The 12,927-nt window shown below is 35.0% G+C and overlaps 1 protein-coding gene across 16 annotated transcripts in view; it reads right to left on the reverse strand.

Moving 5' to 3' along the window:
• The window catches only part of CDC14B (cell division cycle 14B), a 161,527-nt gene that overhangs the window by 78,453 nt on the left and 70,147 nt on the right, over positions 1 to 12,927 (reverse strand). For all 16 annotated transcript variants that reach the window (XR_011568158.1, XM_070795106.1, XM_070795102.1 and 13 more), the window contains 3 exons: positions 12,394 to 12,484; positions 11,767 to 11,842; positions 9,602 to 9,694 (listed from right to left, as the gene is read on the reverse strand). Coding sequence is in view for 15 of the 16 variants with exons in the window: in XM_070795106.1 (XP_070651207.1) it covers positions 9,602 to 9,694; positions 11,767 to 11,842; positions 12,394 to 12,484 (260 nt within the window). In the remaining variant the exon portion in view is untranslated. The remainder of the gene's footprint in view (positions 1 to 9,601; positions 9,695 to 11,766; positions 11,843 to 12,393; positions 12,485 to 12,927) is intronic.

A 12,927-nucleotide genomic window follows, 5' to 3' on the forward strand; every position in this document is an offset into this window, starting at 1 on the left:
TCAAAGAACCCAAAAACAATGTAACATTTTTTCCTATGGAAATAAAAACGTAAATTCCTAGTGATGAAATTTTTAAACACAGACTTTAGGTACAACGAGATAAGTTGAAGGAAATTTACAGATTCAGAGTAAGTTTGTTTACAATGCTATCATCTGAATGTTTGTGTCCTATCTAAAATTCATGTTTAAAACCCAACTTCCCAAAAGTGATAGTAGTATTAATAGCAGATGTGGCCTTTGAGACAGCCATGAGTGAAGCCCTCAAGAATGGGATTAGTGTCTTATAAAAGGGACTTCAGAGAGACCCCCAGGCCTTTCCACCATGTGAGAGCCCACACTGGACTATGCTGTCAGCCCCATCTTGGATTCTCAGCCTCCAAAACTGTAAAAAAGAAACTTCTGTTATTTACAAGCCTCCCCAGCCTCTGGCATTTTGTTATAGCAGCCCCAGAGGACTAAACATGTAACAATCAAAGAAATGTTTTCTAACAATCTGTAATTCTTAATTCTATACCCACTTCCCTAGTCAAAAGCCCTTCCCAAATAAAATTATCATTAATTTGTTCTTGAGAAGAATCCTTAAAATGGCTCCCATATTAACCTAAATTCTCAAATTAGTAAACTCTAAATCAATCCAATGTTATGATGCATCACTGTATTCCCAGCAATTTGGAAGTTATACGCTTATCAAATTCTTTTGGTGTATTTTCATGAAAAGCTATATATATAGAATGGTCACTCTAACTGCACGTTGCTATCCCCAAATAGAAAACGCTGAGATATTAAACAACTGTAATAGCTAATTTCCAAGACAGCCCCAAAAATATTCATCTCCTGATATTTTCACCCTTAAGGAACAGGTCACCACTCTGTAAACAGTGGCCAGCTTCCATGGTGGCTCAGATGGATTTAATGGTAGAATGTGACTTCTGAGGCTAGATCATAAAAATGTTGTGGCCTTTACCGTGCTTTCTTTAGGACTCCTCATTCGAAGTAAATTAAGCCGTTATTTGTGAGGGCAGCCCACATGGCAAGGAACTGAGGGCCTTTGCCAACAACCACTGCTAGTTGCCGGGCGTGTAAACCGGGTCATCTAAGCACTGGATCCTCTAACTCCAGTCATGCCTTCAGATAACTGCAGCCCAGCTGAATCCAGAAACAGACACACCCAAGTCAGCCACTTTCAAATACATTCCCCACAGGAACCGTTAGAGAGAATATCAATTGTTGTTTTAAGTCACTAAGTAATGGCATAGTCTGTACGGTACCAAGAGATAATACAGTAAGTAATGCAATAAACTATTACCAACTGATCATTTCAGTTTGTTGAAAGTGGCTAATTTTTTTTTTTAATGTGGCAAGTACAGAAATGTAATGGTAAGGAAGCCCCATGGCTTAGGAAACATAAGTAAAGAGAACCTGCTCTCTCTCTCCAGGGTAAGCAATGTCTCTGAAGCAGCAAAAGGCAATCTCACCGGAAAAATAAAATATTGGGGTAGAAAATACTTAGGAAGTCAGTAGTGCTGTTCATGTATCATGAAAAGCATGGTTTTGTATACTGTGGGGGTTTTTTGGGTTGTTTTATTTTTTGCTGAACAATACTGCAGCCATTTCTAGGACCTCCACTGCCCCCATTTAAAAAATCACCATCTACCTAAACCAGCCTCTGTGAAAACTTCTGATTTTGGATTGCTGATCTATGTTTCAATACTGGAAGAGGCTCAAGTAGCAATGGATAAATTAGTGGACTGAAACAAAAAGATCACAACTTGATCATTTATAGTTTTAATCATGACAGTTCAGGTCTCAAACAATAAAGTGCAGTTGTTTAGACAGGTGCTTCTCATTTCTATTCTTCTACAGAACATTTTGAAGTTTAATCTATATAGTTAGAGAAGCCTTTGGCAGAGTTTAAAAAACCAAGTCATCTGAGTTAATCATAACAAAGGGTATTTAAATTCCAACAACAAATGTGGCAGCCCAATAAACCAGTAAACTATTTTCAATTATTCCTCATGGAGAAATGTCACAACGTTTCTTGTATTTAATTATTTCCACATCAGCCAGATGACCAGTCATTCCAATGCCAAGAACTTGATTGATCTTTTTTTAAAAAATCATTATACGGATTAACATACAATTTTCATAAATCATTGCAAACTGGAAACAAGTTTAAAGATTCAACTGCTGAATAAAAAAGTTGAACAAGGAAAAGATTATCTGTGATAAGCAATTTATGTGATTTTAAAAAAGTAAATAAGAGAAAATCACTGTTACAGTTCCTGCACAAATACTAGTTAAAAAAAAGAAAATCCCAAATCACCCTAAAAAAAAAAAAAAAAAAAAATCAGATGGCCTTACATTTCAATGGTTTTTAACCTCTCAAATTACTTTTATTTGTATGTACAGTAGGTTGGTATAATGATGTTCAATTTAGATAAAAGGAAACTGGAACTTTGACATAGCAAACACATCTCTACCATGGCCAGACAACTAATGAATGTGTAGGAATTTGCCTTGGCTATAAGGGTAAATGGATATATTCTATGTGAGTAGCAGGGACTTTTTTTTGAGACAAAGCAAAAATCCTGAATTTTTAAAATAAAAACACCTAATTTTTAAACATCAGCAAAAACAAACTACTAATTATAAATACTCTGTGGGTTACCTAAAGCTGGCAAGCTATTACTTTTTAACTTCTGGTGTTAACTGCTTACCCTGGGTCATACTCTTAATCCTTATTTATAGATAAGAAACTGGGTAAAACAAGTACTAAAACAAGAATGGGGGTCCAAAATTCCACAGAAGCCTCACAGATTTGCAAACATCATAAATGCTGCTGCTGCTAAGTCACTTCAGTCGTGTCCGACTCTATGCTAGCCCCTAGCAAGTCTCACAGAGAGCGGAAATATCAGTTAGGTTCAGCAAGGTGAAAAGGGAAGTAAAGTTGTGATGAACGATGGTGACACAGCCAGCTTCCTCCACCACAGTGCCACGCCGGCCCCCTTCTGTGGCTCTGGTGCGCCTCACACTAACTTTGCCCTGCCTTTCACAGATACCCAGGAAGGGTGTTTGCCCAGAGATAGGTGTTTACAAACACTTCGGCAGACCCAGCTGGTTCTGTCTCCCAGTCTCTGTTACCCTGTCTAGACTGCTGTTTGTTGAGCTGGATTCACACACACTGTTCCAGAGACTTTCCCCTCAGCTCGCCTTATTTTAAATTCTTGTCTAATCCCTTCACCTTGCAGCCACCTTAACCCAGCATAGAGTTTCTGAGTTCAAAATAATTAAATCATTAAGAAAAAATGGATGACAGGTTCAAAAGGTCATCATTAAATAACAAATTAAGCCCCTGAGCTCTTATCACAAATGTTGAAGCAATCTCAAATTCAATGAAATTTAGGATTCTACTCACAGATGGCTGAATTAATATATTCCTAGAATTTCATCAGTATCACAATTTTTGGTATAAATGTTTACAAGTAAACCATTCTGAAGGCTTAAAAATTGCTTAAAACAAAAATATAATAATAGAGAGTGACATTTTGAACAGGGAATCCGTATGTTATCATAATTAGCTCTACAAAGTAATCTATTAAACATTACAAGAGGGCAAACTTGCAAATTATGTACCAACAGTTTGCCTGTGTCATTTATTTTACACTCAGGATGCTTTAACCACAGAAAATGTTAGAAACAACGGTTAATTTCCCAGGCAAGTTCTCAAAAGTACATTTAACCTATGGAAGAGCTAAGTACTGTATATGTGCAGGAAAATATAAATGTTGAGACAGTAAGATATAACCAAAGCTGATAACCAGTAAAATACAATGGCATCATTTTTGTTTTTTAATATAAAAAGCAGATTTAAGGTGTAATAATGGTAGGCAGAACCAAAAAAAGAAAGAAAATTACATTTAGTAAATGCTTACTTTGTGCCAGATAGTCTACCAGACTGAAATTAAAAGCTAGCTCAATTTGAACCTAAATCCTTCAACTTCTGAAATGAAATCCCTAAACCCTTTACAATGGTCTCTTCCAAACAGCTGTTTGCAACTAGAAATCAATGTTTATTCCTTCCAGTGTAATAATATACCACTATTACTATAAAGTATGCACATAAGAAACTAAATAGAAAAGGTGACATTTCTAAAATGAATCATTATATACTGTAATTATGTTAAAAATTGTGTTCACTAAAATATTAATAGATTTTAATGTGATTGATATACTTCAATTTTTTAAAATCTTGATTTAAAAGCCTAGGTGCAAGTTCAGCTATTTCAGTTCTTGATTTTAATCGCTGTGGTAACTGAAAAAGATAGTCTTTAAAATTCGTTTCTCCATTCTTTGTATTCTTGTGAACTGGAAGTTGTATCAATAGGCTTGTGCATTAGTATATGTTGTATCACATCAGAAAAGAGACTACCTAAATTACCACTATTGGTGCTAAAAATGGCCACTGGATTAGGTGCTAACCATCAAATCCCTAAAGAGCCTCTTGATGTAGGTGAAAGAGGAGAATGAAAAAGCTGGCTTAAAATTCAACATTCAAAAAAGTAAGATCATGGCATCCAAAATGGGGGAAAAAATGGAAACAGTGACAAACTTTGTTTTCCTGGGTTCCAAAATCACTGCAGACGCTGACTGCAGCCATGATATTAAAAGACACTTGCTCCTTGGAAGAAAAGCTATGACAAACTTAGCGTATCCACTTTGCCAACAAACGTCCGTATAGTCAAACCTATGGTTTTTTTTCAGTAGTCATGTACAGACAGATGTGACAGTTGGACCATAAGAGGGCCAAGCACTAAAGAATTGATGCTTTCGAACTGCTGTGCTGGAGAAGACTCTTGAGAGTCCCTTGGACAGCAAGGAGATCAAACCAGTCAATCCTAAAGGAAATCAACCCTGAATATTCACTGGAGGACTGGTACTGAAGCTGAAGCTCCAATCCTTTGGCCACCTGATGCGAAGAGCCGACTCACTGGAAAAGACTCTGATGCTGGGAAAGATTGAGGGCAGGAGAAGGGGGAGACAGAGGGTGAGTTAGATGGCATCACCAACTCAACAGATTTGAGTTTGAGCAGACTCAGAGTTGGTGAAGAACAGGGAAGCCTGGAGAGCTGTAGTCCATGGGGTGACAGAGTTGGACACAATTTAGTGACTGAACAACAATAATCAAATCCCTTTAATATATCATTATACATCATTTACCATGATATGTAAATGCAAGTGCAGGAATGATTACACTCGTTTTTTCATCCCGTTCAGCAATGACGTACATTTGGTTAGTAAATTTCTAATTTCCTAAATGCTAATCGATAGATGCTAGAATAGTGCTGCACATTTTTCAAATATTTAGCAAATGAGTTAAAAACCTATTGAAATCTTGTTAAAGCTGGTTTTAAAATTTTGTTTTGTGGCTATTAATGTAATACTTTACTTCAAAAACTGGTTATTAAAGGGAACTGGCTATTCATTCTGCCTTCTCGGTAAGAAAATTGGTTTCAGGGTAACCAAAGAGTCCCAACTGAATGAGGGAAAGCTTAATTCCCATAAAAGTAAGACAGCTAATAAGTGAAAGAAGAATGAATAATTTAAAAAATGTTATACTGATACCCTAGTAAAATGATTGATTCAATCAAGCATATTTGATTGTTTAAAACAGCAAGACGCATGGTTGATAGGGAACTGAATATACAAACAGTTCCAAAATCACCCCCCACAGAAAGCTTAAATCATAAGGACGAAACAATGTATTGAAGAGATTTGATGGTTAGCATTTAATCCAGTGGCCATTTTTAGCATCACTAATGGTAATGTAGGTATTCTATGTTTTCTGATTGATACAACATATAGTACTAAGGCAAACCTGTTGATACAACTTTCAGTTCCCAAGAAATGCAAATAATGGAGAAACAAGTTTAAAAAATACCACAAAGAAAAAAAAAAAAAAAAAAAGAACAACAACAACAACAAACCACAAAGAAGAAACCAGAGAAATTCAAAAGGTGGAACTTTCTACAAGAAACTAGGTCTGGTTTCTTAAAAAAAAAAAAAAAAATCAATGTTAGCTAAAAAGGACCATGTGTGAGAGAGATTTAAATACACAACAACCATAGCAATATATGGTCCTGAATTAGATATTGGTGTAGACACTTTGGATTAATTGAGAAATACAAATATAATCTGGGTATACAGATGATGGAACATGTACTGAAATGAAAGAACAGATCACTGACTAAGAAAAGTCATGTGATAAAATTATACTGGTGAACATACGCTGCTTCTATAAAGATAAAAGTATCTTTTAAAAGAAATTTTTCTAAGTTTCTCAAGGGTCTGAATATGGTTTTGTACACATTTTTTATAACAAAATGACAAAGTTTCAAACTTTGATTTTCAAAATGCCCTCACAAAAGTGAATTTGTTTTGAAAAGCATTTACTTTTCCACTTAGAATTTCATCCTTACTTGAAATGACAGGTTAAAGTACCACCACCCCAAAATCGGGCTAGGAAACAGCCACTGACTTATCACAACATGGCAGCAAACTTATCATTTTGTAAAATGCTAGGATTAAATTATCCTTTTCTCAAAAAAAAAAAAAACCCACACACAAAACTCAGTTATCTTTTATGTCCCTCAACTCTTTTATTGTGAGTGATACAAAAAGATTTTTAGTTTTACCCTAATTTGTTATCCAAGAATCTAATATTTCAGATATCTGGCAAATCTGTTTACCAGACCACATAAACTTAATAGTTAGAAACACATTGAAAAGTCAAGCTGCTCTTATTTCTTACACCACACATGGTGCCCGACCATCTGACAAAAGGACTAAATATACAGACATGTCAATCCTATTTTAAGTATTTGAGTATTTTAAGTATTTGTAAGGCCTAACTGCTTCTGTTGTTAGGGTAAAAAATAAACAGAATTACTAACTTTATCCTTTCACTCTCTTCACACCCTCTATTAGGTCCTTTTGCGTATACAAGGATGAAGGGAGAATAGTTCCTTTCAGAGGCCCAGAGTTTAATAAAAAGACAGTCAGTCCTTTTAAACAGATTCAGTCCATTTGGAATACTTCTTCCTGACTGTACTTCCTCCAGACTTTTTGCTTTAATGTTACTACACCACCCTCTAAGTCAATCATTAAAAAGCCTTATTGTCTCCAAAATTCCTCAAACAACTTCAGGAAAAGGTCATCAGACCTGAAGGTCAATTTTTAAGGAATTTTCATGCATCTCTGTAAATCTTTAATTGGAGAACTCCATAGTCTTCAATCAGATCAAACCTATACCACTTACTTACTTACGTACTTGGGGTATACACACTTATGTATTGACACTCCTTTGCTACTATTAATAAATCTCCTTTTCTTAGAAGTTTTTCTCCTGTTTCCCCACCTAGCATCATTATAGCCCCAATCTCCTACTTGAACGAGCCAGTCATGGCTACAAAGCCATTTGCTACAGCCAAGAGCCATAAACCTCCTGCCAAGCTGGCTTCTAACTGAACAGAGGAATGAACTCAAGTGTAATTGTTTTCCTGGCACTTTCCTAACCAGTCAAATCAGTGCTAACCTGGGAGTCTAAAACCCTGGAAGGATTTCTAAATCTAAAACATATTAGCTGTAGAAAAATACACTTTTACATGCCAAAATACAACCATAAACAAAGTCAAAAGGCTAACACCAAACTGGGAACCAGTATGCCAACACATTTTCAATCAATATGCCAATGGGTATTGAGTTTTTTCACTACCTAAAAAAAAAAAAAAAAAAAACCCAAAAAATTTAAGACGAGAGATTTCTTATTTATAAAATTATCAAGTGTTTTATTTCTAAGACAACCCTTGGTTCCCACCATACCCACAGCTACCCTCTAAGGGATTCTTTCACACTGAAGTCATCATATCTGGCTACTCAAGATCCCACCATTTTAGAGATCATCTCATCTGACCAGAGAGAGACAATGGACTGACCCCAAAGTAGTTCAGGAGAGTGCTGTGTGTTCTGCTCAGGAGAACATTCTCTTAAATGAAACAACTTCAGCCATTCCAGATTTTTCTCCTGGGCAAGAAAGACTTTTACTGTTACATCAAAAGCCATTTCTTCAGGGTTCCCTTTAATACTTTATGAACACCAAGAATTCTGGCTGTGTCCTTTTTCCTGGAAAGTTATCACAGTTTAATCTGTGGTGCTCCTCTCCCCATTGACTAGCCAAGTAATGGGACCAAATATCCCACTTAAAGCAGCTACCTTCTTCATTCTCTTTCTCTTGGGATCCTGCATAGCCTCCTACCAGCACTGCCCCCTCAGGAGTTTTGCTGCTAAGTACAATAAACATCAGGGAAGATGACAAAAGCCAAAAAGTATAAGTCCTTATCTGGGTAAGCTTGAAAAAAAAAAACAAATTTTAAGAAACATAATCTAAAGTCTGTGTTTCATACATTCAGAGATGATAATAAAACTTAGTTATCTCAGAATCACTTCTCTCGATTACTTTTGTGAACATAAACAAACACAAACCCCCACCATAAACATAGAAAAGAAAACTATCCAACTATTTTGAGGTGCAATTTCACCAAGTACCATGAACTTTTTGGTCTAATCACTGTAAATTCCAAATTTTCAAACTACATGTCAGAAAAACAGTTTTAAGTGAAAGCATGACAGAAGCAACCTGGGGGAAGAAACAACTTACCCCAAGAACTCCAGCACCAACCCTTTTTTTATCTAGAATAACTACTCGATATTTTCCCCCACTTGGTAGAGCAGCTAGGTTCCACACCGCCAAAAACATGAAGACCACCACTGCAAGAAGGACCTCTTGGCTTATTTAGGAAAATCTGTTACTTAGGTACTCCTAGAGATGAATGAAAGTACTACACAAAACCTGACTCTAAATAACCAAATACTTTCCATGACATTTACACATAAATGAAATTCGTAAGTCATGAAATACTGGCTATGCCAAAATAGTCTTCCAATGACCTAAACAGACCACCCACTCAATGCTGTGTATAATCTACACAGTATGTTACCCATTTTCCTACAATATTGACATGCCATGTCCTGCTATATGCTTTGACATGTTCAGAATCATACCTCAGTTGGGGAAATATTGCCTGTACTCAAATTATAAAGAACTCTAACCACATGTGATACACTTTTTATGTATTTTGGTTTTGTTTTTATAAATCAATCGAAATCTTGACTCTACTTTCATAACTTTACTACATGTATCATGACTTAATAGAAACACAGCTTTGGGTCATTATTTTCTAAATTTAAGTGCCATAACACTTAAAAAGGTATTCATGGTAGTTGATCTTTTTTTAAAAATAGACTTTAAAAAAAAGCAGTTTCAGGTTCAGAACAGCAAAACTGAGTAGAAGTTACAGACGTCTCCCATATACCCCTTATCCTCTCCATAGACTTTCCCACTTGGTCAATTTTTATAAAGCAAAAGATATTCTTTCCGGCAAGAAATCAAGATCTCTTAGAAAAAAGTAATATCAAAACGCCAACTACAAATACCACTGTTGTACATGATTTCACTAAAATATTAGAAAAGTAGTTAAATACTTACCATATAACATCCAACAAGGAAAGCAGCATTTGCTTGTTTTCTCTGATCAGGGCCAGTAAAATGTATAATTTTCTTCCTCATCATTGTAATGGACTGCATAAAGATAAACAGTTGCTAGTATTTCCTTTCTAATTTCAAGTTTTCAAAAACTTTATTTTGTGATTAAAATAAATTCTGGATCTCACAATGTTGAAGCATTCAGAAAGACTTTTTAAATTGATACTCAAAAATACTATGTACATTCCCATAAAAGACATACTCTTGGAATAGAACAAATGTATAATTGAAGAGTGGGAGAGGAGACACCTGAAATTAATATATCATAAATCAACCACACTTCAATTTTTTTAAAAGGAGGAGATACACACAGATACACTTTGAAAGTATAGACTATCTCTGAAAGAATACATAAAAGCTGGAAAAGGTAGTAAAAGAGATCGTTTTTCCTTTCCCTATTGTCTGATTTTTAAAAAAATCTATTTCTGAAACCTTTAAATTAAAAGGGTACAAAAATAGGTAAAATAATTCACTCTGTTAGAAATCAGGATAGTGAATGGGGTAGGGAGGAGTGGAGTGAGGAGGGTGGTACAGAGATAACCAGGAGAGAGAAAATGGGCTGTTCCTGGGGTGTTGCTAGAATGTTCTGTTCTTGATTAAGTTAAAAATAAAAAGGATATAGAAAGTAAAACCAAAGGAACAACATGATTTGTTAGTACTTCTTTACATGTACTTCACTAACTTGAGTTGAAATGTTTCAATTAAGGGTAAGAAATAGGATATATTCAGCTGAATAAGCACAGTATTTCTTCACTTCTGTGAGCCAGTGTTTTGGGTATTTCAATGATGAACGTGTACATGATGAATTTTCCTTTAGTTGTTTACACAGAGTAAGAGACACAAGTTGATTTAAAAAAACAACAACAACCCAACCAGCCCTCAAGCAGCATAAGACACTCTTACTATAAATTCAACACATTTTTTATCACTATTAATTGAACAGGAATCAAAGTTTCAATCAGGTTGGATGGTCAATACGCTACAAGTTGTTCTAGTGAATATTAATGATTTTTTAATTTTGAAAAAAGGATGAATATAATCTTCATTGACCCGAAGGATAAAAGTCCTTCAGTTCAGTTCAGCCACTCAGTCATGTCCGACTCTTTGCGACCCCATGAATGGCAGCACGCCAGGCCTCCCTGTCCATCACCAACTCCCGGAGTTCACTCAAACTCAAGTCCATCGAGTCGGTGATGCCATCCAGCCATCTCATCCTCTGTCGTCCCCTTTTCCTCCTGCCCCCAATCCCTTGGATGGCCAAATATTTCTAATGTGTAATTTTAAGTCTGATGTTCAAGGGAGAAAATATCTGCCTTACTCACTAATTAATTTTCAATGTAATATAATTTTTAGTTGACAATGAGTTTTATTTCTGTGTAGTAGTCTAATAAATAATCAACTGAATAAACTTGTTTTTAAAGAGTACCCGCCCCCAAATCCAGTATTTCTACTTGAGAATTTATAGTGACTCTTGGAATTGCTAGCAGTATATAAACTTTTTGTTTTATATAACTAATAATTCAAAGTTTTTTAAAAAATAAATGAATAAGGTCTAAGTTCAAACCAACAATACACTCTTATAATTTAGTGATACTCTTAAATATATGCTGTTTGCTCCTGTTTCCCTACTCCTTAATCATATGTGTAAAGGGTCAAGTAAAGAGTCACAAGTAGTAAAATATGAGAGATTCAAGATACAATAAAGTAAGATGAACTGATTTCTCTTAGTCTCCTAACATTCCCTACCACAGTGAAGGGAGAAAGAACAATGACCAAAGGAAGGAAAGCTTCTCTTGTTAGGTTTCAGTTCTATTAACTCAGACAATAAGAGATTCACTTTATTAACAACTTCCACTTTGGCTTTTCAAGTATCTAAACATCACCAATCCAAATCAGAATCAAATGACCCAAACTTAAACCATTCCATCAAAACTCTAGAAAAACAGATATACTATGACTTCATAAAACAATAAACCACATGTATGTCCCAAACACCACTGTAGTGAAAAAACATGACATTGCCTTTTAAAAAATAGATTCCCCCTCCTTCCCACAAGATCAGGCTAATCATGATTATTTAAGTGAAACCTCAGTAAAAAGTACTTTACCTTTAATTTCTTATTTATCTTGCAGCAGTATCTGTAAACCATTGCTAGATTGAGTGGTCCAAAATCTGCGTAGAAGCTGCAAAAATGAAACACAAAAATGTGTATGTGTGTTCCAGATGCTCTGAATATAACTGCCTTTTTGTAGGTATGAGATCAAAATAAAGCAAGAAAGTACACACCAAATTATTATAGGTCATATAACTTAAACGTTATTGCCTTACTAATAGAAGAAATACTTTGGTAAAAAGATGACTGTTAAATAACATGATAAGTGCTACAACACCTTTAAATCTAACCTCAAATAATACATGAAAATACTTTCTAAATAAAAAAGGCTATTTTTCCACACATTTTTCCACTGGCAAAATTATCTTACTTAGTACACTAGTTTATATTTCATTATACTGTAAGCTATTAGAATTTCAAATGTAAATTGTTAAACTTAGGAGAATTCTTTCACTTTTTGATTTTTCCCCTCCTAAGGATCTATTTTATGACCAAGGATTAAAATCAGCATCCTGCAACTAACAATCAACAGATTTGCAATGTTCCAATTTTATAAACATACCTTTAGATTTTTCACAATAAAAAAAAGTTACTAACAATCTTTTAAAAAGCAATACTTACTTTTCATATTCAAGTTCATTATCTATGCTGAAATAATGTACATTTGATGAACTCTTTGGTCTGCTGAAGAGAATGGCAAAACAAAGGCGATCTGAAATGGAAAAATTGTAATGTTCCTTCCTTCACATTATTAAGAACGTTTCATATATCATGATGCAACTCTTTTCAGATGAAGTAAAAAAATTCCTTTTCCATGCATGTTTTACCTATGGTAAGGGTATCAGTGAGTAACTTCAAAATGTTCTATTTTGGTGGGTAATAATAAATAAGCAATTTTTAAGAAGGAGAAGTTGCCTTCAATATTAATTTCAAGAGCTGTCAGCGACTTTTCACATAGTGATACGACTCAATTTTTGGATGAACCTCTCATTGCAAAACGTTAGCTACTCTAGATTAAAAAATTTCAGCAAGGCAGCAGGCATTTCACGGCTAGACCACCAGCCTTGATGATTCTCCCTATGTTTCGCTATATTTTCAAGACATCCTAAAAAGTTATTTCAATAAGAAGCTATGTTTTAAGCAGAAAGACAACGC

This window comes from Bos indicus, chromosome 8 (assembly GCF_029378745.1).
Source record: "Bos indicus isolate NIAB-ARS_2022 breed Sahiwal x Tharparkar chromosome 8, NIAB-ARS_B.indTharparkar_mat_pri_1.0, whole genome shotgun sequence".
Classification (NCBI taxonomy): domain Eukaryota; kingdom Metazoa; phylum Chordata; class Mammalia; order Artiodactyla; family Bovidae; genus Bos; species Bos indicus.